At 38.7% G+C, this 27986-nt stretch overlaps 1 protein-coding gene across 2 annotated transcripts; it reads left to right on the forward strand.

The window, feature by feature from the left end:
- Nucleotides 1–3637: 3637 nt before the first annotated feature.
- LOC138102875 (centromere protein K-like) lies at nt 3638–27764 on the forward strand. 2 transcript variants are annotated; one of them, XM_069000639.1, is made up of 10 exons: nt 3645–3797; nt 5791–5889; nt 7945–8001; nt 12284–12356; nt 17252–17298; nt 20178–20260; nt 20374–20472; nt 20750–20891; nt 24437–24490; nt 26786–27764. In XM_069000639.1, the coding sequence occupies exons 1-10, from the start codon at nt 3795–3797 to the stop codon at nt 26942–26944; spliced, it is 816 nt and encodes a 271-aa protein (XP_068856740.1). In that variant the 5' UTR covers nt 3645–3794; the 3' UTR covers nt 26945–27764. The 2 variants fall into 2 exon arrangements, with proteins under 2 accessions (XP_068856741.1, XP_068856740.1); XM_069000640.1 differs by lacking the exon at nt 20374–20472 and having other exon boundaries at nt 3638–3797.
- The last annotated feature ends 222 nt before the right edge of the window (nt 27765–27986 follow it).

Below are 27986 nucleotides of genomic sequence, written 5' to 3' on the forward strand. Positions count from 1 at the left end.
CCAAGTGTGAGTAAGATGAAAAACTGATCTATGAGCTGGCAGTGCATCCTTGTGGCCAAGAAGGCCAATGGTATCCCATTGGGTGCCATAGGAAGAGCAGTGCCAGCAGGTTGCTGAAGGTCACTCTGCCTGTGCCTTTGCTTCTTTCCTTTTAGTTGCCCAGCAGTTCCCTACTCAGCCATACCTGTCTAGAGACAATCAGGCTTCTTGGTGAACCTAAATCTTCGTGTTATAACCCATGCGGATCAAGACAGATGTCAGGATAACAAACTGCAAAAAGAGAGATTTCTTTGATTTCAGTCATTACTTAGGAAGGAAGTTTTGTATTACCGCAGGCCTGGTTCCTACGGTATAGCACCGTGTCCCGCAGCCATAGGGAGGAGGAGGAGGAGGAGAAGATCCAGCAGGCAGGAGTTGTGCAGCAAGGTTGATTGATTTAATTATTTTACAAACTCTTTTATCGACTTTTTTCTTCATAGCCTAATTGGACAAAGGGCCAGCCACCCCTTGGGGGTGATTGGCTAAAATCCTAAAACATCCATTGTCAAAATATTTTTCTACTATACCATAAACAAGACTTTTCAAGGTTGCAGGTGGCTGGGTTGTTTACATTCCCTGCTACCTCTTCTGTGAGAGAGAAAAGTCTCTCACGGACTTAGAAAATAACAAGAAAATCCTCGCTAGCAGCATTTTTGTAACTACACCTTGGAGGGGGGTTTGGGGATTTTTGGGAGGGTTTGGGATCTCGGGGGGTTGCCTGGGTTTTTTGGGGATTTTGTTTGGATTTTTTCGGGGTTTTTTTGGCGGGTTTTTTGGGGTTTTTTCCAGGGTTTTTCAGGGGTTCTCCAAGAGGTTCTCCATGTCCTGGAGGGGGTTTTGGGGGATTTCGGGAGGATTTGGGGTCTCCAGGGGTTTTCCGGGGGTTTCCCGGTTTTTTGGGAGTTTTCCAGAATTTTTTTTTTGGTTTTTAGGGGTTTTTGGGAAGTTCTCAAGGAATTTTTTTAGGAGTTTCCACAGATTTTTTGGGGTTTTCCAACAGATTTTTTGGGAATTTTTCTGGGATGACCCAAAATGGCCCCAAATGACCCCAGAAACCCCAAAATGGCAAAAAATGGCCCCGAAATTACTCCAAAATGAACACAAGTGGCCCTGAAATGGCTCCAAAAGGCCCCAAATGGCCTCAAACGGCCCCAAATGTCACCAAAATGGCCCCAAATGACCCCAAAATAGCTGCAAATGGCCCCAAAAGGGCCAAAAATGGCCCCGAAATGGCCCCGAAGGGCCCCAAAATGGCCCAAAATAGGCCCCAAAATGGCACCAAATGACCCCAAAATGACCCAAAATGGCCCCAAAATGACCCAAATAACCCCAAATGACCCCAAAAACCCCCAAATGGCCCAAAATGGCCAAAAGTGGCCCCAAAATGGCCCCAAATGACCCCAAATTGGCCCCAAAGGACCCCAAAATGGCCCAAAATGGCCCAAAATGGCCCTAAATGGCCCTCAATGGCCCAAAATGGCCCAAAATGACCTCAAATGACCCAAAATGGCCAAAAATGGCCCCAAATGAGCCCCAAAATGGCCCCAAATGACCCCAAATGACCCCAAAATGACCCAAAATGTCGAAAAGTGGCCCCGCCTTAAATCCGGGATTTTTTCCCATTTCCCGCCCTAAATTTTGATTCTTTTCCCCCTGACTTTTTGGAGATTTATTTCCTGAATTTTGGGAATTCTTTCCTGAATTTTTGGGGATTTATTTTCTTAATTTTTGGGATATTTTTTCCTGATTTTTTTTGGATTTCTCCCAGATTTTTTTTAATTTTCTGATTCTTTTGGAATTTTTCCTTAATTTTTTTTTTAATTTTTTTTTCAAGTTTTGGGGTTTTTTCCTTGATTTTTTGGGATTTTTTTGTGAATTTTTGGAGATTTTTTCCTGATTTATTTGGGATTTTTTTTCTGAATTCTTGGGGATTTTTTTGTGAATTTTTGGGGATATTTTTTCCGGATTTTTGGGGGTTTTTTTTGTGAATTTTTGTGGGATTTTTTCCGGATTTTTGGGGGATTTTTTGGTGAATTTTTGGGGATGTTTTTGTGAATTTTTGGGGATTTTTTTCCGGAATTTTTGGGGATTTTTTCCTGATTTTTTTTGGATTTCTCCCAGATTTTTTTTAATTTTCTGATTCTTTTGGAATTTTTCCTCAATTTTTTTTTTAATTTTTTTTTCAATTTTTGGGGGTTTTTTTCTTGATTTTTTGGGATTTTTTTTGTGAATTTTTGGGGATTTTTTCCTGATTTTTATGGATTTTTTAGTGAATTTTTGGGGATATTTTTTCCGGATTTTTGGGGGGTTTTTATGTGAATTTTTGGGGATTTTTTCCGGATTTTTGGGGGATTTTTTGGTGAATTTTTGGGGATGTTTTTCTGAATTTTTGGGTATTTTTTGTGAATTTTTGGGGATTTTGTCCTGATTTTTCAGGGATTTTTTTCTGAATTTTTTGGGATTTTTTCCGGATTTTTTGGGGATTTTTTCGTTAATTTTGGGGATTTTTTAGGGATTTTTGGGGATTTTTTCCTGATTTATTTGGGATTTTTTTTCCGAATTTTGGGGATTTTCTCGTGAATTTTTGGGGATTTTTTCGGATTTTTTGGGGATGTTTTTCTGAATTTTTGGGGATTTTTTCGTGAATTTTTGGGGATTTTTTCTTGATTTTTGGGTATTTTTTCGTGATTTTTTGGGAATTTTTTCCGGATTTTTGGGGGACTTTTTCGTTAACTTTGGGGATTTTGTCTTGATTTTTTGGGATTTTTTTTGTGAATTTTTGGGGATTTTTTCCGGATTTTTGGGGATTTTTTTGTGAATTTTTGGGGATTTTTTCGGATTTTTTGGGGATGTTTTTCTGATTTTCGGGGATTTTTTCCTGATTTATTTGGGATTGTTTTTTCTGAATTCTTGGGTATTTTTTCTTGATTTTTGGGATATTTTTCCGTTTTTTTGGGAATTTTTTCGTGATTTTTTTGGGATTTTTTTTGGTGAATTTTTGGGGATTTTTTCGTGAATTTTGGGGGATTTTTTTGTGAATTTTTTGGGATTTTTTTGGGAATTTTTTGGGACTTTTTCCGGATTTTTGGGGATTTTTTTTTGTGAATTTTTGGGGATTTTTTCCTGATTTATTTGGGATTTTTTTTCTGAATTCTTGGGGATATTTTCGTGAATTTTGGGGGATATTTTTTCCGGATTTTTTGGGGTTTTTTTGGTGAATTTTTGGGGATTTTTTCCGGATTTTGGGGGGATTTTTTGGTGAATTTTTGGGGATGTTTTTCTGAATTTTTGGGTATTTTTTGTGAATTTTTGCGGATTTTTTCTTGATTTTTTGGGATTTTTTTGTGAATTTTTGGGGATATTTTGTGAATTTTTTGGGATGTTTTTTGTGAATTTTTGGGGACTTTTTCCTGATTTTTGGGGATTTTTTTGTGAATTTGTGGGGATTTTTTCCTGATTTATTTGGGATTTGTTTTCTGAATTCTTGGGGATTCGGGGCAGCGCTCCGCTCCTCCCCTTACTTCTCCTCTTCTTCGCCTGCGCGGCCTCCCGCGGGAGCGGCCCAACCCAGCGCTCCTCCTCATCCTCCTCGTCCGCTGCCGCCGAATCCCCACCGCCCGCCACCGCCTCCTGCTGCTTTCGCTTGCGCTCGGGCTCGGCGGACGCCGTGATGCTGACGTCACAGCTGTGCGCCGCGCCGCGCCGGGCGCTCTGCGAGTAACTTAGGCGCTGGGAGCAAACGGCGGGAAGCGGCCATGGTAGTAACGGGCGGGAATGGGGGGCGGGAGTATCCCGGGTGGGTCCCGGCGCATCCCGGGTGGGTCCCGGCGCATCCCGGGTGGGTCCCGGCGCTCGGGGGGATCCTGGCGTTTTGATACCCTGGGGCTGGGGGGGGGGGGAGGCTCTCGACCGCTGGGGCCGCGGAGCTCCTTTGTAGGGAGGGTGCTGGCTTCCCGGCTGGGAAGGGGCGATGTTCATCCCTCGCCTGTGAGCGGGGATGTCCTGCCTCACGTCCTCCCGCCGCTGTTGTGTTGCAGGGGTTCGTGTAGGGGGCGCGGGAGCTCTCTGTCTCACCGCTTTCGCGATGTTATTTGTACCCTGCCTATGTTTTGCTTCCCACGGTGCCTTCGTGTCTCTTTCACAGACCCGCTGTCAGTTTCCTCTCCCCTCTCGTCTTCCCGCAATTGGTGATGGAGTTTTTTCTGGCTTTCTCTTCAGAGTTTTATTTCATACAATGCTTTCATGGTGATGAACTGTATTATTGTAGGGCACACAGCACACAGGGGGAATAGTTTTTTATCCCACTCCAAGACCCCTTTCAAATTGCCATAGCCTGGGGTTCTTTTTCTCCCACTCCTTTTTTTCTTCTGCCTCCCCACTATCCCCCCAGACCCTCTTTGTTTACCTCCTTTTAACAGTTTTTTTTTTGTCTGAGGAAAAACTAAGAATGCTTTGTTTCTTTCTTAGTTTCTTCTGGGCGGTGTTTGCTGGAGGCATTTCAGAAGTCTTAATAAATTATGTGAACTGCTTCTGTTTTATATTATGGAGACATTCCCAGACTCTTTAGAAGATAATGATTTTCCTTTGCAAAAACTATGCTCATTAGTTCTTAAAAGATTATGGTAACCTACATTTTGTAGTGTTCCGTTTTTAATTATGGATGCAACAAGTTTTCCAGGAAGACTTAGTAGAAGTATTGGCTACCTCTGAGTTCTCTAGTGTAATTCCAGCATTCATTGAGATATTCTGGTTTTCTTTCCTCATCCACTTTACTATGAGGTACTTGAACTTTGGAAGTACTAGTTGAATATTTTACTCCTTTTAAATTGGGTTTTTGACATAATTTTCTCTGATGCTGTGTTTTTGTTCTGAAAAAGAACAAAAGATTGAGTTAGTAATTTGTGCATCATTAAGAAGGTGGAGAGGTGTAATTCTTCTTTAGATCTTTATCTATTTTTAATGTTTCTATTTAATCTCAATCTGTTTGGTGGGCTTAGTGATCCACTAAGGTATTTTTAAAGGCTTCCTGCATCTGGTACATCTAGCCTGTTTGTTGTTGTCCCTTCTTATTTTTCCCCTTTTAATTGCTGATGTCATTCAGGTATCTCTTAATTGAGATAACTAGGATTAAATTTCTGAATTTGTATGTGTTTCTTTCTGACCCAACAGTTTCTCAAAGTTTTTAATTTAACTTGGGTTGATTTTTCTTTTGGCTGTCCAGATGCCCTCTTTCCTTTGTTGTCTGTATATCTTTCAGGTTCTTTTGTTTGTTTTTCTAGTAACTTTGAGGATGCTTAATTTGTTAATTATAAATATTCTGAATTCAAATGAAGGAGAAATAGATTAGTACATTTATTGACAGAGCAGAAGTAACTGCTTAAAAAGTTTGCAGATATATAGAGGTAGAGTGTGTCTTTGTAGATGTGAGATTCTCTTATTGTTTCTATATTAAAGTTGTTGGAAAATAAAAAAAAGCCATTGCAGATAATCAAAGCAGTTATGAAAATTTAGCACTTGTCATTCGTTTTAAAAGTAAATTATTAGTGTCTTCTTATTTTACTTAGTTATATAGTTAGCTGATTTTACTTAATGACTGGGTGCTTTCTAGAACTACAGGGGAGTTAGCTAAAAGCTTTGGATTAAGGGAGTTTGTTCTGTTACGTAGTTGATCTGAAGTGGCAGATATGATTTGGTAACCGATATCAGTTATTGTAGATCTACATGGTAACTGTTCGATTTGCTTGTTAATAGGCTGAATGCTTATCAGAAATCGCTGACGCAGGTGGTCCTGTAGATGCCAAGGAAGAACTCCTGGAGGAATGTGAGAGTATTTGGAAGCAGATGGAAGAGGTATGTAAATATAATTGATAGACCAGATTTATTATAAACCTTTTTCAGAATTATTTTATTCACCAGATGCTTGCCCCAATCCCTCCAAATAAACCATTTCAATAAAACCAAACCAACAAACAAACACACCCCCCCTCCCCCCCCAAAAAACCCCACCAATAAAAAACAAACCAACCAAAAAAAAACCCCAAACAATCAAAAGATAAACAAAACAACAAAAAAAAAGAAAAAAAATGTTCAGAAAGGTCAAAGGTAGAAGTGCTGGCAGGGGTGAAGAACGCCTTGTAGTGTCAATGTGCTGATGTTATGAGTTAGTAGCATTGGAGCATATGTTAAAATTTTGGAAAATTAAACTATTTACTTCTGTTGTGGTAGTACCAGCATACTGAGACCCTTCTCTCTTTAGTCTCACAAAAGATGGGATTCCAGTTCACATGTACTTTGGCTCTTAAAGGAGAGAGAGAATAGGGAAGAGAGAGAGGCAGAGGAGGACAATGATGTTTGCATAGGCTTATGCAAACTGACAGTTACGTTGTCATGGTTAATATTTCTCCCGATACATGGTCCAGTATGCTAACAATAACACTTTAGGGCTGGTTATTTTTATTTACAGGATTCCCAGAAAAGATAAGCTTCTATCAGTTCTGAGGGAATACTGTTATTCCTTTAAGATTCTGCTGAGTCTGATGAAAAGTCATGTTCTAAATTATAATTTCAGGGTCTTAATCACTTCACTCAATTTTGTATGGTACTTGCATGCTATTTACTTGAGTTCTGAGTTGTAGGTTCACAGTATTAAAATATCAGAAACTGAAGTAAAAGTACTTCCAAACTTAAAGTAGAACAAAGTACAGACAACTCAGTGCAGTAATTTTACAGAATTTGATTCAAAAAGACTAACATGACTTTATTTCTTGTTGAGTATTTGGGTAAGTTTGCATGTAACAAGTGGCGGGCAATTCTATGTCTAAGTTTCTGAACTTTTGTTTGGCACTGTTTCAGAGGACCTGAACTTTCTTTCAAATTTTCAAATTAGAAGGTAAATTTGAATGTTTACTATTTTGAATTTAATTGAAAATATTTGTTATCTTGTATCTCATTCCCACCATGCCCACAATAATACAGGAAGTGATGTGTTATTTTTGGAAGTTGATAAAAACAGTAGGATTTTCATTACTTTGATTTTCCATGCTGGATGCACTGATGTTTCAGCAAAAGGTTTAAACTAATAGTCTTTTAATTAGCTCTTAGGTTATATGGTTACATGTAATGTTCCAATGATTGTATGTCATCATGAGCAGTTTTTGTGGGAGAAATCCTATATAGTGTTCTGGTATCCAAACGTTAACAGCAAGGTTTCCAAAGTACTGCTTAGTAGTTCTGCTGTTTAGTAGAATACATCCTGCCTTGTCATAGGGCAGGTTAAATTGGTGACGGGAAAAAAAAGAGAGTTTAGCAAGTATCTCCTGTTTATGCTTTGGATATTTGTGGTGGCCTGAATTTCAGACTGTATATATATCCCATTGCAGTCATGGGAGCTGATGTAGTGTACTCCCAAAAATAAGACTACTTCTGAATTGTACAGTATACTGCCCTAAATTACTTAAAACTAAAAATGTGTACTATAATGTGATTGCTCTTCTTGGAGATCCAGAAGAGTAGCAGAAAGTGTGTTAACTTCTCAGTAGCTTCCCTGTTCAGCCTTGTCCATGACTCTTCCCAATTTCTCATGTTCTTTCTTCATCTGTTCAATGCCTTTCCCCATATGAACTTCTCCCTCGTAACTTGCCTTTTTACTCAAATGATGCATTTTTCTTTAGCTGCTACTTTTCTACTTCTTGGTTAATTAAGTTCTACTTTACTGTGCTATGATTTCAAAATATTTCTTAATTTGCCCTTCTGGGTTAGGGTATAAGGGATGTGGTAGGATCTAAGTTAAAGTTATTTTATTCCTATATTTAAAAAGTTCTGTTTAAATTTCTAAGAATTGTGCTTTTTCTTACAAAAGAGAAGAGTAAACAAACTTTCTTTGTGTTTTATTTGTTTTCTACCAAGTGTCAGAGAAAGCTAATGCTTCTAGGAAAAGACACACTGCTGCAATCAGATGCCAAGGTAAGACAGTGTTTTTTTTTAAAATATTTAATTTTCTGTTAAGACCATAGAATCACAGAATGGCTTGGGTTAGAAAGGACCTTAAAGATCATCTAGTTCTAACCCCTCTGGCATAGGTAGAGACACCTTCCTCTGGATCAGGTTGCTCAAAGCCCCATCCAACCTGGCTTTGAACCCTTCTAGGGATGGGGCATCTGCAGCTTCTCTGGGCAATCTGTTCCAGTGTCTCTGTGCTTACACAATAAAAGAGTTTCTTCCTACTATCTAATCTAAACCTGCCCTCTGTCAGTTTAAGGCCATTTTCCCTTGTCCTATCACTACATGTGCTTGTAAACAGTCCCTCTCCTTTCTTTTAGGCCCCATTCAGGTACTGGAAGGTGCTATAAGGTCTCCCTGGAGCCTTCTCCAGGCTGAACAACCTCAATTCTCCTCACCTGTCTTTATAGGAGAGGTGTTCCAGCCCTGCAGTCATCTTTGTGGTTCTCCTTCAGACTTACTTGAGGAAGTTCACATCCTTCTTATGTTGGGGACCCCAGAACTGGATGCAGCATTCCAGGTGGGGGTCTCACTAGAGTAGAGGGGCAGAATCCCCACCCTTGACCTGCTGGCCATGCTGCTTTTGATGCAGAGATTATGATTGGCTTTCTGGGCTGCAAGTGCATGTGTCCAACTTCTCATCCACCAGGATCCTGAAGTCTTTCTTGTCAGGGCTGCTCTCAGTCAGCCTGTATTGATGCTGGGGATTGCCCTGACCCAGGTACAGAACCTTGTGCTTGGTCTTGTTGAACTTCATGAGTTTCATACTAGCCCATCTCTCAAGCCTGTCCAGGTCCCTCTGGATGCCATCCCTTCCCTGCAGCGTGTCACTGCCCCACACAGCCTGGTGCTGTCAGTGAACTTGCTGAGGGTGCCCTTGATCCTTCTGTCCATGTCACTGACAGACGTTACACAGTGCCTGTCTCAGAAACAAGGCCTAGGGAACGGCATCTCATCACTGATCTCCGCCTGGATGCTGAACTGTTGACTGCACCTCTGAGTGTGACCATCCAGCCAATTCCTTACCCACTGAGTGGTCTGTCCATAAAATTTGTGTCTCTCCAGTTTAGTGACAAGGATGTTGTTCCAGACAGTGTCAAATGCTTTGCACAACTCCCAAATAGATGACATCAGTAGCTCTTCCCTTATCCACCAATGCTGTAATCCTGTTATAGGAGTGTCATAGGTTAGCAAGCATAGTCCCGGAAGGGATGTCCTTGCTGAGGGGTGCTTACAGCTTCCTCTGGGACCTGATAGAACCTATCAGCTGGCCAGTTTGAATATGGACAATTCTTTAAGCCACTTAAAGTTGTGACCGCCTCTGTGATACACACTTAAGAATAGACAAACTCCCCTCCCAAGCTCTCTCTCTCATTTCCGGCGCTGGGACAGGTGGCTGCGGGGCCCGTGTGGGGGCCAGTGGGCCCGGCTCAGGCCCTGCTCGGGCCAGGCCAGGCCTTGCCACGGCCATCCTGGAGTCGATGGACCTGTTCCATCTGTGGAACCCCCCCACTGCCTTGCCGTGGGCAGCCGGAGCGGCTCGGCTCCCCCCCCCCTCCACTGCGATAAGAAAAATTCAACATTCCAGCTGCAAAGCTGCAAGGCCGAGGTGAGAGTAACCCTTTTATTGCTGTGAAGAGCTGAAAACCTGAGGGAAGAGAGAGAGGAGATGCTTAAAGCTGAAATTCTGTTGTGAAGCTATGATATATCAGAGTATCCCGTTGTAATTTCATGAAGATCTGGGGGGTGGAGTGTTCAACTCGTGAGCAAAAGCACCTGCGCTGAGATAGGCAGATGCTGACGCAGCTGTAATTTCATGAGAAGTTTGGACAGGGAGAGATGGAAACGATGAGGACTTTTGCTCCAAACGGGAAAGGAGAAAACCTCAGTCCCTAGAGATGGACCAGATGAGGACTTTTGCTCCAAATGGGAAAGGAGAAACCTCAGTCCCTAGAGATGCTCCCAGAGATAGTCCTAACGATGAAGATGAGGAAGACCCTTTGCTCCCAGGGAAGGAGAAGGGCCTCTGGTTTTGTTTCTGAATGGCTCAACCTTAAAATTGTACCCCAAAAAACTTCAAGAGTGGACCCTCAAAAGCAGTTGTGGGAAAAGCTGCAAGTCAGGGGAAGGAACTCACATGTGAGCAGAGAGACTCCTCTTCCTAAATGGACTGAACAATATTTGGAAGTGGGCGGCTGTCTCGTTGTGATAATGTTTTCATAGCACGAGCAAGAAGAGACTTCTCTTTCTAAATGGACTGAACAAGGTTATTATGGAAGTGGTAACAGACTGAACATCTTAAGGGTTGTCTTTACATTGTCAGTGGGAGAAGGGAGGAAGGTGGGGGGAGGAGGAGAAGTGTTCTGAAGGTGGTATAAATTTTTTTTCTTCTTTTAGGTCTGTTAATAAACTTCTTTATATCCTTTCAAGTTTGGTGCCTGCTTTGCATTTCTCCTAATTCTTATCTCACAGAAGATAAACAGTAATGAGTATTTTGGACCAAACCACTACAAGGAGGCCACCAAATTTGTCAGGCGTGATTTTCCCTTCAAGTCCTGTTGCTTAACACCAATTGCCTCTTAATTTTCCACTTGCCTTAGCATAATTTGAGGAGGATCTGCTCCATGGTCTTGCTCGGCACAGATGTGAGAATGACCACTCTGTAGTTCCTGGATCTTTCTTTATCTCTTTTTAATAATACGGTTGTATGTCTCCTTTTCCAGTCAGTGGGATCTTCACCAGACTGCCATGACTTTTCAAATATGATGGATAGTGGCTTTGCTACTTCACCTGCCAGTTCCTGCAGGTGCATCTGTGGTGGGTTTGATCCTATCTGCCCACCAGGTGCCCACCTTAGCTCTTCACCACTCCCCTCCTCATCTGGACAGGGGAGAGGAAATATAACTGAAGCCACATGGATCGAGATAAGGACAGATTTTCTCTTACTAACTTTGAAAAATGCAACTAATAAATGACTAACAAAGGCAGCAAAATGGGAGGAGAGGGGGTGTAACTTCAATACCTATTTGGACTATTTCCTAACCAGTGCATATATAATTTCTTCTTGTTAAATGTCATTGTTATGCTGCCTCTCACAGCATCCTTCTGGACATCTGCCCATCTGTGGGATGAGCAGGTTCATGGTGTGCTGGGTGAAGACCTGGCTGAAGGGCAGAGCTCAGAGGGGTGCAGTGACTGGGGCTGCATCTGGCTGGTGACCAGCCACCAGCAGTGTTCCTCAGGGTGCAGTTCTAGGGCCAGTTCTGTTCCATGTGTTCATCAGTGATTTGGATGAAGGACTGGAATCCACCATGGGCAAGCTGGCTGATGACTCCAAACTGTACCAGTGCTGTTGACGCTCTTGAGGGACAAGAAGCCTTGCAGAGGGATCTAGCTGGCTTAGAACATTGGGCAGTCATCAATGGCATGACATTTAATAACAATAAATGATGGATTCTGCATCTAGGACTTGAGAGCAATGCTGGGCACAAGGATAAAGCAGGAAAGGAGTGGCTGTTGGGCAGCCCTGCAGGAAGGGATCTGAGGGTGCTGGTTGACAGCAGCTCAGTGTGAGCCCTCAGTGTGCCCTGGCAGCTCAGAGGGCAAACAGCATCCCGGGAGCTTGAGCATGGCACTGCCAGTGACAAAAGAGGGATTATCCCACTGTATTCAGTGCTGTGCAGCCTCACCTGGAGTGCTCAGGGCAGTTCTGCACCCCACAATTTTAAGAAGGTTGTGAAGGTCCTTGAGTGCATCCAGAGGAGGGCAACAAAGCTGTTGAGAGGGCTGGAAGGCCATGTCCTGTGAGGAACTGCTGAGGACTTTGGGCGTCTCTACTTTGTAGAGAAGGAGCTGAGGGGTTACCTGCTTCCTCTGCTGCTTCCTCAGGGATATCTTCTCTCTGATACCCAGTGATATTATGTGTGGGAATGGTTCAAAAATATGCGAGGGGAGGTTCAGAGATGACATTAGAAAGCATTTCTTTACTTATATGAACCTTCCTCTGAAGGACCTTCACAACTCTGCCAACTCTGACTCCTTCTCATTTTCCCCTTTGAAAAAATAATAGAAACATTTCTTGATCCCTGCGAATGACTGTAAAGTATTTTAAGGAATTAGTGTTCTGCTGTAATAGATGCTCTTTTGCTTTCTACTGTATCAACTTAATAATTTCTGTCCTGTTCTACCTCATTTTATGCCAATGCAACTCAACACACTTCAAGCGATGTTTCTTCTCGTTACACAGCTTTCCTTGTTAATGCTGCGATGGAAAGCTTTAACAGTAGAACATCGTCAGTGGCAAGTGCAAAATCCTGAAAGTAAGTAACTGTTTCCCTGTAAAGGGTGCTTATATAAACTTCTGCAGAGTTTCTTTCATCTAGGCCATGGGTATACTGAATGTCTGCTGATTGTACGTTCATTTTATAACTACTTAAAAATTGAAATAACTAAAAAAAAAGCAGCATGTATGGTTTATTTCTTCATTAATTTTGTCACTTTAGTTCTAAGTTGACTTGAAATTAAAAGTGAATTCCACTGTAACTTAGTTGTATGATTATGTACAAATAAATGCATGATTAATACCACCATTCATCAGTCAGCTGAATGGAAAAACAACTATTAGCAGATCTCCTAACCAAATAAGAAAAGTTCATTGTATTGTTACCCACCATATTCTTTTCTGTCTGATTGTTTTTTCTCCATCTTTCATTTGTATTTCCTTTTTAGAACAGAACTACTTTGGCAAATAATATTGTCTTCATTTTATCTTTTAAGAAACTGATACATTTTTCATCTTTGCAAGTATTTCTAATAAGCTAACAATAATTGGCCTAGATGTATTTTTAACCATGCATCCTCTGATTTTTTTAAATCAATATTTCACAAAGGTATGTTGTTTTATGATGTGCTAGTTGAAAGTTAGACTTTTAGTGCAAAGCCCATTACACTGTAGTAAAATACCTATTTTGAATTAACAGGGTGTCTTGGGGTGACCTTATGATGTGTATCCCATATCGCTGCCTATGCCCAGAAATTAATTTTTGTGCCTTTCTATGCCTCTGGACTAAGCCTGAGAGGGGGAAGGAAAAAAACTGAGCAAAACTTTCTCAAAGCAGTTTGCAGCTTGTTCAAGGTCACATAAAGATAGCAGGTTTTTTTTTCCCAGCTGCGGCAGGGGAGCAAGGGAGCACCCGGCTTGCGGCTTTCCAGTCAGCTTTTGGCCAGTTTTTTTCCAGTTTCTTGTTCTCCGGAGAGAGAGACTGAGAGTTGAACTTTTCCTTCTCTGGAATTTCGGATTTGCTCCCTTTTCTACTGGACTGCTTGATTGCTGTAACATCAGAGCACATCGGGAGGACTTTCCATCGGGCACAGAGGGCCTGGCCCCGGGCCAAGCCCCAGCTCCGAGGAGACCAAAGGGAGGACTCTTAACACTTTCCCAGGTTTTTTCCTCTACAGCGAAAGATTTTACCATTTAACATTATTTTCCTTTCCCGTGTGTTTGGTAAATAAATAGTTTTATCTTCTTCACTTTCCTTCGAGGAAAATTTATTTTTTCCCGAACCTGGTGGGGGAGGGGTGGTTGTGCCTTCTCTCAGAGGATATATTTCTAAATTTGGCCAAACCGGAACACAGGGATTGGAGATTTCAGGTCAAGATAAAGTGGTAAGAGACACTAGAATTTTTAATCAACAGGAATCCAGAATGCTTACTGATCCTGAGAAGCACAAACCACTGAGACTAGTGGTAGTTCTTATATTTGTTAGGCATTATCAGTCAAAAGGTATGAATTCCTCAGTTCTTCAAAATTCTCTTTGTACATAAGCATAAGTGCTGGCTGATTTCACACTCTTGCAAGGCTGATGTGGCCAGACACTGGCAATAAAAGTGTTCAGGATCTAAGTGTGAGTAAAGTAATCTTTGTTTTCAGATGTCCCATATGGAGATTCCTAAAACAGTTCCCACTACACTATCATTAATATTCTGGTAGTACTCCCAGTTATGTCTCCTGTCAAGGACCTGTTAGCACCTGTCAATCCAGTAAAACTTCTAGCCAATCTTTAAATTAATATATCGACTCATTTGAGTATTTTTATGCCAATAGAGGCTTGGTTTTATAGTATTTGCAAAATTAGAGGAATGTGTTCTAGACAGCACATGGTGATTTCCAATGTTTTGTCATTTAGCCAAATGGAAATACCTTTTCAGATTAGAGGCAGTTCTCCAAATTCTTTCAAATTCTATATACTTGCTGCATATCACCATCGAATAAGAGACGCTGGGAAAAAAATATTTTTCTTTCTTATAAATAGGTATTTTTGCTCTATTAGAATAAATTCATAGTTCAGTGTTGTAAGCCTCACTCCAAGAACTGTCAACCTCCAATGTTGCTGAGGTATGTAGACCAAAGGCATGTCATTGAATGACTTTGGGACATACTGGTTCCTGGCCGCTGTTCATGAATAAGCTGCTGGTTTAAAGCAAATTAATTGAAAGCACCTAGTTTTTATCTGGGTAAAATACCTGGCCGTTATATTTCCTTACTAAAATATGTATATTTAACTTCAAGCTATTGGCTTAGAAATATCCTTGGCCTATTTTTTTTGGCTTGATGACTCGCTTTGTTCAACCATTTTTACTTATTCTCAGATGATAATATTTCTTATTCGAATCTTATTTTTGTAATAGAGAAATTATCTATTTATAATTAATACTTCACAGCCAAATTTTTGCCTTTTTTGGCTCCCTTTCCAGTGGAAGAAAAAAAAGTTGCTGCTAAGAATTTGAATATAGTTATGGTGCTTGTATGAAAACAAGGAGTCCACTTTGCTTATTTCTCCGTCTTGGCTTCTTTCTACCTACTATTTCTTTTGAAGGAGGAATTATTTAATTGAAAACATTGTCTGATTTTATCTAACTAGAAATAGCAGAAATACTGATTTCATACAATTTACTAATGGAGCATGAATGTCAGGCTGTCTTGTTGCTTTGGTTTCTGCTTTTAGTAGTGGCCAGTTCATTTCCTGTAAATGAGGGCCTGTCAGCATTTCAATCGTAAACCTTATTTTCAGAGGTTATAACTTGGCAATTCTGCATTTTTTTTGAGCACAATATTGGCAAACAGACTTGAATTCACGATGCAAATTTTATTTTTGTGAAGCTTTTACTTTAGTCTCTTTTTCATTCCCGCTTTCTGGTATTATTTAAGTAGCTCTAGATCTGCTAAATCAGCTGAATTAAAACTTTTTTAAAGGCACTTGGCTTATAAAAATAGAATTTAACTTTTGCCTTTGCAAAATAAGGAAGTGAAAGCAACCATATTTTAAACCATTTAAAGCAGTTGTCGTCTCTGCATAATTGCTGTTTTTCTTTGCAAAATAGCAGTATTCTGCCAAATAACTTTTTGTTTTATTTTAGTATGAGTTTCTGTGTAAACATGTGCATAGTAGTTGCTTTTACATTCCTAGCATCTGGTAGTATTTTGCTTCGTAATTGTACTGTGTATCACTGGGCAATTCTGTCTGATGTTTGACTTTTGCAAGTGTAGTGATTGTGAAAACAACTGAAAAAGATTTAACTGATAGTGGATTGAGCAACCCATGAGCAACCCATGAATTTACAGCAGCAGCTGGCATAAGTGTGTTGTCCCAAGGTTTTAGATCTGCATTGTTCCTTCACTAACTTATGGTTAGTGATTTCTTTTCCAGGAAGACAGGGCCTTCTATTCCGATACTCACGCAATGTGAACATTGAATGGGAAGTATGAGCTCAGGATTAGGTATCTAGAAATAAAGAAGTGTTATAAGGCAATTGTAGAAATTGATAATAATTGGTAAGGGAGGGCTTATAAAGATCATGTCAGCAGGAAGGGGCAGGGGGAAGAATTGTATGGGTTTTTTCAAATATGCCAATGAATGTGAATAAAAGTGCACCAATGAATTTTATCACATGTAGGTAGGATATTCATGTAAATAAACAAATCTTACTCTAATAAAGCACAGACCACTATCTCCCACAGCTCTTAAGCTTAATTTGGGAGCACAGTACTCAAGTTTTGTGTCAAGATGTAGGAACAGTAATTCTCTAAGTAAAAGGAATTTTATTGAAGCATTTAATATAGTGCATTTTTAAGTCAGTAGTTTTTCTGATTTTCATCTGAGAACAAACAGTGCTTTTAAAACTACTAATCTAAAGCTTCTTAAAATTTGTTGAGGCAAGTAATATAACATTACCAAAGAAAGTACTTTTCTGAATTTATTAAATCAACTGTATGTAGTTAGGAGATGTTTAATGCTGTCATGAGAGGGTTAAGGGTTTTCTTTTTGTTAAAGGCATTCTTTTATTTAAATAATTATTTGTAAGATTAGCGATTTCAAGCCCAAACTTGCACAAAAAAATCTGTCTTATAAAGATTGAAATCTGTTAGAATAGCTTTCATATATCTCCTGTTAGTGTATTGAAATAGTTTTAAAGAAGTCATGTTTATGCAGAAGCTGCAAGTTGACATGGATCTGAGAATTGACTGGAGTCTGTTGAATGCTGTAAAATACAAGAATTCCATTTTTATTCTGAAAATGCATGAGTCATAAATCACTGCATTTTGTAGAAGCATTCTGGGGAAACATTTCTATGTTCTTGAATTGTGCTTTGCTTTCCCTTAGATATTGCTGTTGCTCAGGGTTGGAGTTAGGGTATTGGCCTTGCTGGACCTTTAATCTCCCTATATATAGCTGTTCTTGTGAACAGTAAGAATGGTGACATGCTTCTGAAGTTATTAAAACTAAGTTCTGTAGTCCTGATCAAGCATTTGGGAGGCTGTTTAACAAGGAATTGGAAGACTGGAAGAATTTGATTGCCCACATTGGTAATGTTGTTTGAATGCCTTCTGCTGAAAAAATCAGGCTCAGTTGTCTTGAAGTATATAGAAATGTGGTGTTCATTCATTATGTACCTACACCAATGTACTTGGAGCTAGTTCAGTATAAAAAAATGACACACAAGCATTAACACTGCACTTTTTCCAGTGTAATTTAACTTGCTGAATAGTGTTAGTAGGTTAGCCCAGCAGGATACCACAGCATGTGGTTAAACTGCTGCTGACAGCCAAAATGTTTTTTAGAAGGTACAGAGATTTCTCTCTAGCCAAGCTGCTTTTCAGTATCAATAGACCTTTATCATCCAGTGCAAAAAATAACCAATTCATTTTATTTTTCAGTAATTTCTACCCATCCGGATGTACTGTTAGAATTAGGAAAAGAAGAGGTAAGTATTTTTGTTTGTAAGAGATAATAAAATTTTTGGGGGGAAAAAAGAAAATCAGTATATACAATTAGTGCATTTTCCTATGACCGTTCCTAGGGTGGACTACTGCTAAAATACTGTGTATTTTCCTTCAACCATTTTTGTTGTTCTAATGCTTTTTTTTTCCCTGTAGTATAACTAGTAAAATTACCTAGTTGTGATGAATGAGGTTTAAATTGACTTACTGCACAAGTCAGTGGGTAATGCACAATAGACAGTATTTTGCCTCTGGATACGCCATCTAATCGCAGTAGCTCAACAAACTCATCTGCATGCAACGAAAATGGTGTGATAATCAACATCCCTGCTACATTAATGCTCCAAGGCCTCACTCAGGATTGGAGTCCCATTGTGCTGGGTGCCACCAGGAGACAGAAGTCTTGTGCCAAGGAGAGTGATGACCATGCCTTGCAAAGATTTAGCTGTCATCTTTAACATCATGCAACAGGGCCCATTTCCAGGGCTGAAGCCTACACACTACTTTTCAAGATTACCTTCATTTAACATTGCACAAGTGCTTGGGCAAGAAGATCCACTCAGAATTGAGTGTTTCAAGATGATCCATGGCTGAATTTTAATTGCTAAGTGGACTCTGTCACAGAATGTCTGGAGTTGGAACGGACCTCTGGAGACAGAATCATAGGTTGGAAAAGACCTTTAAGATCCTCAAGTCCAACCATCCAAATCCACCACTAAACCCTGTCCCTGAGTGCCTCACAGGATTGTGTTGAGGTGGCTTTTGAATATCTTCTAAGAAGGAGACTCCACAGCCTCTCTGGGCAGCTTGTTACAGTGCTCAGTCACCCTCCAACAAAACAGTTTTTCCTAATTTTCAGATGGAACTTCCTGTATTTTAGTTTGTGCCTGTTGCCCCTTGTCCTATCACTTGGCACCACTGAAAAGAGCCTGACCCTATCCTTTGACACCTGCCTTTAAGATATTCGTGTGTATTTTTTTTTAACAAGAAGTTATAACATATTGCATTTCATACTTAATAAAAAATTATGTAATATTATGTGTTACAGGGAAAAGTCAGTTATCTTAGACATTGAGTTCTGTGGCAATAACTTGCAAGTAGTTTGTTGAATTCCTCCATTGGAAGAAAGAGCAAATCAAGAATGTCTTGTAGGTAACATTACACTATATTGATGGGACACAGGAATGCTATGTGACTTGAGAATATTCCTATGTCTAATGCTTTCTAGTATCACTCACAACAGCAAACTCAACTGCTGTTTGTTAAGAGTCACTATCAAAAAGTTGTTAGATTACACACTTTGATTTGCCTGTATAGATATGGCATGTTGGTCTGATGTTTGAGGATTCCAGGTTTTTTTCAGATGTATATATGGAGCATATTTGCTTCTGTAGCATATTTTCAGAATTTTTATTTCTTTGAGCTAAATTCTCAAGTGCTCCTATTTTGTATGGAAGCAGAAAAAATACATCCAAGTCATAGGCTTATAATAGAAAAAGCAGAAACTGTTAGAAACTTTATTATGTAGAAGAACATAGTGCTCTAACAGGGGCCTCATCAACTGAAACAAGTATCTGAAGAGGATGGAGCCAAGCTCTTCTTGGTGATGCCAAGCAATAGGACAAGAGGCAATGGGATGCACAAGAACATCAGGAAGAGCTTCTTCACTCTGCACTGGAACAGGTTGCCCAGAGAGGTTGTGGAGTCTCCCTCACTGGAGTTCCTCAAGAACTGTCTGGATGCAACCTGTGCCACGTGCTCTTGGATGACCCTGCTTGAGTAGGGAGGTTGGACCAGATGACCCACTGTGGTCCCACACAATGGTTAAGGAAACTTCCCTGTCCAACAATCCAGGAGCCACTGTGTCAGTCACTAGGCCCATTTGCAGATACACACCCCACGCTCACACAGTCGGATCAGGTTTCCTTACCAGCTCAACTCCAGGTCTCCTTCTTCCCTTAGGCTCACACATCCCGATCCTTAAAATAATTTAATTGTGGCATAATAACAAAATGACAGCTTGAGCTGGGTGCCTCTGAGGAGGGACCCAGAACAAAGGAATTTTATACCCTCAAAGCCAAAAGGCTTTTATACCCTCACAGTGTAAACATGGAAAAGTCCAGGTGTCATCAACCATGTCTCAATGTCCCCTCACCTGGCAGGGCCACAGGTCCCCGGGCCCCTTGTTCTGCAAAGAGTTGGCAGTTCATGGCCTCTTTCCAGGGGTTCTTGCCAGAGCTCAAGCCAGAGCTCAACCTGCAGCTCCCACTGCAGCTGCACCCTGAGCTACCTGCTCTGAATGTGTTCCTCAACACAGCCTTACCCATTCTGTGATTCTGTAATGAAAGACCCAGCCCACTGAGAGTCCACTGTTCCCTAGATTCAGCAATGCCTATAGCTTATGACTACAGTAGTTTTATTTGTACATATTTCCTGTCCCAGATATGTCCTTAGCACTGAGGGTCATTTAATTCATGGATGCAGTTAGTCTTCCTTTGCAGCATCTTCATTTTCTACACATTTTATGTTGGTACAGTTAGTAAGGATTCCTTCTTGCCAGCAGCTGCAGTCATTTAGACAATAGACCCCCGGTGCTGTAGACGTTTTCTCGTCAGTTGTTCATCAGCTGAGCAGTTCATGTGTGTGCTCCACAATCTGCTTCAAGCTCTGTAAGCTTCGACACTAATGAGCAACTGGTTACAGTGACATTTTGAATAGCTCCTGCATTTTAAACTGGATTTTAATGTTTATTAAGAAATTGCAGATGATTTTGTCCCTCTTTATCAGATTTACAGATGTAGCCTTACATAGAGCAGATACTGGGCTACCTGCAAAAAGTAGTTTAATTTCTATTTTTTTATAGTTGCAGAAAATAAAAAGTGATCTTGAAATGGTGCTGTCAACAGTTCAGTTAAAGAATAAAAAGCTGCAAGAAGATCTGGAAAGGTAATACAATAATTTGGATTTAGGAATGCTGTAAGCTTTTTTTAATTTTTTTTTTGACTGCCCAGGGAAACTATTTATCTTTTGTGCCATTTCCTACTTTTCATGTTTCAAAGAGAACAGCAGTGGTGTGAGGAACAGGAACAGATACTAGATACTTATAGTAAAGCTGAAGAAGAGATAAAAACCCAAGTTGAACAACCTTCCACAGAAAGGTATTTCTACATTTTCGAGTTATAAATTGAAGAATTTAAATATCGAGAAGAGCAAATGAGCAACAAAACTCTTAAAATGTATTCCTTGTTTTGTTTAATAGATCAAATAATTGCTCAGTAATCTATATTTGAAACATGGAAGTAATGCTGCTGTATCCTGTGATCAAAAATGTTGAATTTATAATAATAGAGAATAAGTGGGGATTTTTTTACTTATAAAGGACTTTTTAATTACTTCATTTGATCCCATGTTCTATTGCTATGTTTTTACTATTAGTTTGAAAATGAGAGGATTTGATGAACTGAAAAATAAAATAATTAAATTAAAGACCTATAAGAAAGAACTTTTGAGTGCTTTGGGTGAATTCCTGGATGAACATTTTCCCCCTCCAGAGAAAGGTGAAAATACTAAAAACAAGGTAAGGCTTTTCTTTACCTATTAAATTTGAAATGTTCAATTTATATTTATTTAGATGCAATATCTGTTTAAAGTCACTACCATTGAATCTGCAGTTGTATTTTGAAATAAGCATAGTTCTTACAGTTGATCCTCTAGGTTTCATTTCTATTTTTTAGGTTGTTTTATATTGTTTAAGGCTGTTTCCAGCTGGATATTTTCTTTTCTTAATGCATATATCCTTTACCCAATGAGATGCATAGCAATGTATTGTATTTCTTACTGAACTGCAAGCTATGCCAATTTTGGAAATGGTGTGGGGTTCAGTCCAAATTGACTCATTTTCTTTTTTACTTGACTGGGCAAGTAGATTCCTATTTTCCTTGGCAAAGCAAATTTTAATTGTCTAAAAATGTTTTTGGAACAATAAGGAAAAGTGTTTATAGCATAGTTTGGAATGTTAACCATCAGATTTTGTTCAGGAAAACTGGGTCAAAAATTATCTTAAAACTTCAGGGAAAATAGGCAGCCAGGGAGTATTTTGCATAATAAATTCAAAGTGTGCAGTAAAAATAAAACTATTACCATTACTATTTGATAGATACAAAAAAGCTATGAAAAAAGGCAGAGCTTGATTTTGATTTCAGGCACACTTAACATTACAGAAGTAGAAACGATTTCTTTAATCCAGTTCCCTGTTATTTCAGATAACTACATAATATAATTTCTTTATCGTTGAGCTTCATTTTAGAACAAATAATTTTTTCTACTACTGTTTCTACTGTGTTTTTTTCTTCTAGTACTTCAGTACTATGGTTAGAAACTGTCTCATAGCTTCCAGTCTAAATTTATCCATGTCTAACACAGATCCACTGGTATTCTTACACCAGAATTTTCCTTAGAATAGCTCTGTTTCTTTCTTGCGTTTATTGCCCCTGATATATTTATAGGCAGCAAGCTCATACCCTCTCTTTCTTTGTTTTGCTAATTGAACTAGCAATGCCTTTATGTTCTCCTGTAAGATAGTATTTTTCAATTCCCTAACGTATCGTAGTAATACCCATTTTCTATGTGTTTTCACTTGGATTCATCTTTTTTGCAACCTGCTAAGAAACAATATTATAAACAAAACTACTAGCTCATACCCATCACCAAAGCAACTAATTACACTCTTGTCTTTTTCTGTCTGTAATTTGCAGCTAATGAATCCTGAGCTTTAAAAAAAAAAAAATCTTGGTTTTGCACATAAAAATATCGAATGGAGATGTCAAGACATGATGTCCATTTTCAAAGTATTTAAACATCTTATTTTGTTGAATCTTAGTTTTTTCTGCATACCCATGCGTTTGTTTCCTGCTGTTAGCAAATATGACATTTTGCTCTCAGTCTCTCCAGTTTAGAAACAAGGATCTCATGTGGGACAGTGTCAAATGCTTTGCACAAGTCCAAGTAGACGATATCAGTTTCCCTTTTCCACAAACACTGTAACTCTGTTGGAGAAGGCCACTAAATTTGTTGGGTGCAATTGGTCTTTAATGAAGCCATGTTGGCTGTCACCAATCACTTAAACAAAAAAATGACTGATTTATTTCAACACAAGGTTTTATCTTCCCTTAGTCTAAATTTTATTTATGCATTTCCTGAACTCTTAAACACAGTTTGTTTTCTGACAAGTTTTTTTCTTTCTTTTCATGCTTTGTGAATTCATAGCTTTTCTATATCTTTTGACTCACTTGGATCACTTGGCTTAACTACAGATCCCCCCCTAATCTGCATCTAAGTGAATAATTGAGAAGGCAGGACAGCCAGCCATTTTTGCCTACATTGTTTTACTGAGTGTCAGAAATACACATTGTAATCACTGGCAATTAAATTTGCTGCTATGTTGATTCAGGAGAACCCCTTATTCACTTCTTTTATCAGCAGTGAGACTGGTTCAACAGTCTGACAGCACCGAACTCTGCACATCAATAATTTTGCTTCACTTTGTGGAGGCATCTTGTGTTCACAGTGGTTCTGTGTGAGGGCAAATGTGCAGGGTTGATGTCTGTAGGACATGGCTGCAGCATAGTCTGAACTGCTCCAAGCCTCACTGGTGTGGTTCCGCCCTCCTTTCACCTGGCACATGCATGTCAGATTGGGAGTGGGAGTGAAGACTGGGTCACAGCAGCTCAGGTTGGCTTCCATTGCCATGGCCCAACACCTTTAGTATAGGTAGTGACTGTAGTGACAATTATCTTGCATTTTAAATCTAGGATTAAAAAATACTCTTTTTTTCAAGATAATAATATGAAGAATCAGAGGTTGAGGAATATTGTTTATGCAAATTGTCTGATTGGAAGGGTGAAGAAGATGTCTTCCAGGCTAAATAATGAAATGCTGAGCATCCTGCTTAAAGTGACTTAATAAGCATTAATTGATCAGAGGTACTTATGGTATTAGTAGTAATTTTGACCAGGGAAACACATCAGTAGAGGCTGTGAAGTACCTTCATGTTTGCTCTAAGGAACTTTTTGCAGATAGTGTAGATTCTATTTCCTCAGCCGAGTATGAAGATAAAGGCACATAGATAGATGTTATTGGGCCGTAGCTCCAGGATTTGCAGAGTTTCCGTGGAGCAGGCTCTCCATAGAAGCTGAAACTTCTGACTCTCTGCAGGTGAGAATATTACAAACTGACTGGAAAAAAGGATTCAGGACTTTCCTTTTACATATTCTTCTTTTTTGCTTGTATTCTTCTTCTGTTCCAGAAGTGGAGTTTGTATAAGGTGCTGCACACCTGTTAATATCTTAGGACCTAAATTGACATATCCAACAGCAATGCTGAGAAAGCCAGTGGTATATTATCTCGTTTATTTTGTTGAAATTGAAGTGCATGGGAAAAAAGAATAAAACCAAAAAATTAAAGAATCAGGTTTACCGTGCAACAGTACAAGCAGATCCAGATTGCTGCCAAAGGAATCTCTATCACTTTATAGACAAATGGCTTGATTTGCTTGCTACAAAGGAAAACAAGTAATTTTCTAGTGATATTTTATCATTGCCTTTTTTTTCCACCCAAAGTCTTTAACTGTTCTATTTCTTAACCTTGATAATTTTTTTAGCTGAATGCAAAGCAAATAAGTATTCATTGTCAAGTCATGAAAAAATATTAAAGCACTATGAAATGAAGTCTTGAGTTGTGTCAAATTTGTATTCTAAACATTTATTTAAAGCTTATGTAAAATATTTTTTCCCCAACAAATCTTGTTCACAGAACCTTCTGTACTACATTATAAATGTGATCTACTTGGTTTTATTTAAATTAAAACAGATAGAAACATTATGATCACTTTAGATTAATCTCAATAATTCAAAAAATGTTACATTTGAAGCATAGGATTTTGAACTCGTAGATTTAAGTGCTACCTTGTATTTCTGTCAGGACTAAATCTAAGTAAAAGTTTTCATCTATTGAGTACTATGCAATCAAATAATTGTGTGATTATTTTACTTCATCAATTAACATTTTTCCTGACTGGTTTGGGGTTTTGTTAATTTGACTGGGAGGGGTTGGTTATCTTTCCAGAACTCTTCTACAGAGCCAGCTGTGGAACTGATAACAATACACGAAATTTTAGAGGTAAGATGTTTTTACTATGTAGAGATTTGAGGAATTTTTAAATACTCAGATGTAATAATGATGATGATGATAGTAATAATAATAATAGAGTGTTTATTTTAAAGATAAATTAACAGTATAGGGCATTAATATAGTTAATCTAGGATGATTACGAATGTTGTGTCTTCAAGAAGACTGCAGGGAGACACCTCATTGCAGCCTTCTAGTACTGAAAGGGGGCCTATAAAAAGAGCAACTTTTTACATGGGGGAATAGTTTTAAATTAAGAGAGATTTAGATAAGCTGTTGAGAAGAAATTCTTTGCTGTGAGGGTGCTGAGGCACAGAAACAGGTTGCCCAGAGAAGCTGTGGATGCCCCATCCCTGGCAGTGTTCAAAGCCAGGTTGGACGGGGCTTTGAGCAACCTTTGAGCAACCTGACCTAGTGGAAGGTGTCCCTGCACATGGCAGGGGGTTGGAACCAGATGATCTTTAAGGTACGTTCCAACCCAAACCATTCTATGAATCTAAATCAAGTTTCCTATTTTAATTCCTATCAAATTAAACCCCCAATTTTTACAGGAGGTGTGGCAATAATGTTCAGTTTAGGCTGGAGAATGGTTGTCTCTTATTTCTTGATTTTATAATGTTTAGTTCAAAGAAGTTTTATGCGCCTTAGTGGCTCATGTTAGGAGAGACAAATACTATGTTTAACAAAAAAAATTGGCCCGTTTCATGCTCTATTTTGTACTGTTTCAAGAAAAATATTTCTGAAATATACATTAACAGTTACAGAAGGACCAATTAATGTGTAGCCTCAGAAAGACCAATAGTCTTGTGTATTTACTGGATTATTAACTCATATGAAGAAATCAATTAATCCAATTCATGCATTCCTAATTGATTTTATAGGTATACAAGCATTGCTTCGTATGAATTTTTATTTTACAGTGCAATTTATAAATTTGAATTGCAAAGCATAATTTTCCTTCTTGTCTTAAATGTAGCGTTTGAAGTGAATTCTCCTGTTCCTCCTCCTTAGACAGTTCTAAACATCTATATGTAAGATGGCCCTGGGGAAAAAATTCTTTTATTGAGGCAAAACTTGACGGATAAAAACTTTCTGGTACTAAGATGCTCTTATCTGATCACTATCATATTGTTGTACTTTAATTTAAAGCCCAGGCTTTGAGTTTACATGATCAAAATCATTTTACATGCTTCACATATCTCAGCATACCCATTAATGCCAAATCAGGCAGAGCTTGAAAATAGATCAGAATTTAGAATAGCCACAGCCCTCATGGAACAAGAATTTTAAAGTTCTTCTAATGCTTTAAAATTGCTGATATTGTTAATCTCCTGAAAATGTGAACATATTCAAGTAATGTCTGACTTCCATTTGGAAGAACACACTATTTGAAAAATTCAGACTAATTTCAAATTTTAACTATCCTGACCTAAAGTGTCAATGTCCCTTACCCTTGTAATCTGGAAGGTTTTTCTTTGTTGAGTAGTGTGCTTCTCGCTTCAAGTCCCTGTTAAATTTGAAAATGTTTTCTTAGATACACATAAGAGTTGCAGCCATAAAGGCTATTTTGGAATATCAGGTGTCAGAAAAGACAAGTAAAAATTTGTCTAAAATAATGCATTTGGAGTAAATTCTCATAATTGGAAGTACAAAAGATATTAACTAGAACAATTCTTCAGAATTTTCTGAAAAAGAAGAACAGTTGTTTATTTGGGTCTTTTTTTTAGTAGCAGTGAGTTAAAAAAAGAAAAATCTGGTAGTAAAAGGATTTTGAGTTTGTCTTTAGCAGACAATATCTTGTACTTACTGAAATTGGGAAAGTATAACATTTAAAAGCTCTGAGTAGAAAGATGAAACATCTAGGATGAATAGAAAGAGCACCATGGAATGGGTAAGATTATTTAATCTGTAATGTGTGCAGTATTCCCCATGAGCAATATCATGAGGCCATGAACACGGTCTCCATGAACTGAAAAAGAATTACAAAATTGATTTTGTTTTTAACTCCGTTAACTAATTCTGTATTGAGATAAGGAATTTAGTCGATATTTATTCTGGATAAAAGGAGGATTCTGGTTCTAATTTTTTTACATTAAAAAAGATATTATGAAGTTAGTTGGAAGTCCTTTTCTTTACTTCTACTTTGAACAGCTCTTAATATTTCTTCTGTAGTCCTTTATTTCTTATATTGCCTACATTACAATAATTTGTATAAATTTGGTTAAAGGAGATAAAAAATCTAGCTGTTTTGTTAATTTCCTAAATCTTATCCTTTTGGTCTTCCAGATTCTGATAAACAAATTAATGACCACACCACATGACCCTTATGTAACAATCGATGAGTCATTTTGGCCACCTTATATTGAGCTGCTGCTGCGATATGGAATGGTCCTGAGGCACCCAGAAGATCCAAAGAGATTGCGCCTTGAAGCTTTTCACGAGTAGTGTGACGTACACGTGCACTTGTACACAAAACACCACCAGTACTCTTACTTCGGGGCTGGGACATACTTAGGTTTCATAGTAAGCTTTCTTAGCCATCAGTTCTTGTGCTTCAGTTTTATAGCAAGATTTGCATTGTGGAAGATTTTTTAAAGATGCTTAAAGATCTTAAAGATGCTTTTCTAAGATGCCAATTCATGTAATAGACAAAGATGTTTAACAGTCCTTTTTAAAAATCATACTTTCTGCATTGCTTTTATGGTTTAGATTTTTTAGATTGCTTGAAGTCTTCTCAATTTCCTTTAGTATTTTCTTGTATTCTGTAGAGGCAAAATTCAGAATAACACCACTCCTCCTGTACATGGTCTTGCAAACATCTGGAACTAACAGAGAGGTATCCTCTCAAGAATGTGTTATGCCTTGTTTCTTGGAGCCTTTGCAAACAAATTGATTGGCTTCAAGATAAACACTTAGGAAAGCTGACACATCTTTCTGTGCAAAGTGCAGCAGATGGTGAGTCTGCACCTTTCACTGCATGCTTCCAAAATTGCCCATACTGTGTTATGCTATATTGCCTTACAGTATCTGTCTTCACTTTTTCAGACCTTCTTTATCAAGGTTTTTAATGGGTCTCTGTTCTGTTGCTCTCTACAGCTTCTAAGTTATGTCAGTTGAGAGTTACCTTCTGACTCAATGCTGGCATTTTTTGTAATCTTAGTCTTTTCTGTAGCCATTGTGATTGTATTGTATTGAGTACAAAAATTCTACTCTTGCATATCTGTAGTGACTAAAACCTTGGAAAATAAACTTTGTCTTTTATTAATCGGATTGCAGTTTTTTATTGAGGTAGGAACTTTAGCGATTTTTCAGTTGATGGAAAAATGAAGTGTTGTATACAATCACTGAATGTTTTCGTGTGATGGTTTTTAGAATGGTGTTTATGTGATTTGATGTGATGACTTGTAAAGATGATGTAAGGACACATGGGAAAGGAAAGGGCAACCAATCTAATACAAGTTCCAATATAATTGCCCTTTTTAGACTA

This window comes from Aphelocoma coerulescens (genome assembly GCF_041296385.1).
Source record: "Aphelocoma coerulescens isolate FSJ_1873_10779 chromosome W unlocalized genomic scaffold, UR_Acoe_1.0 ChrW_unloc_scaf_3, whole genome shotgun sequence".
NCBI lineage: Eukaryota > Metazoa > Chordata > Aves > Passeriformes > Corvidae > Aphelocoma > Aphelocoma coerulescens.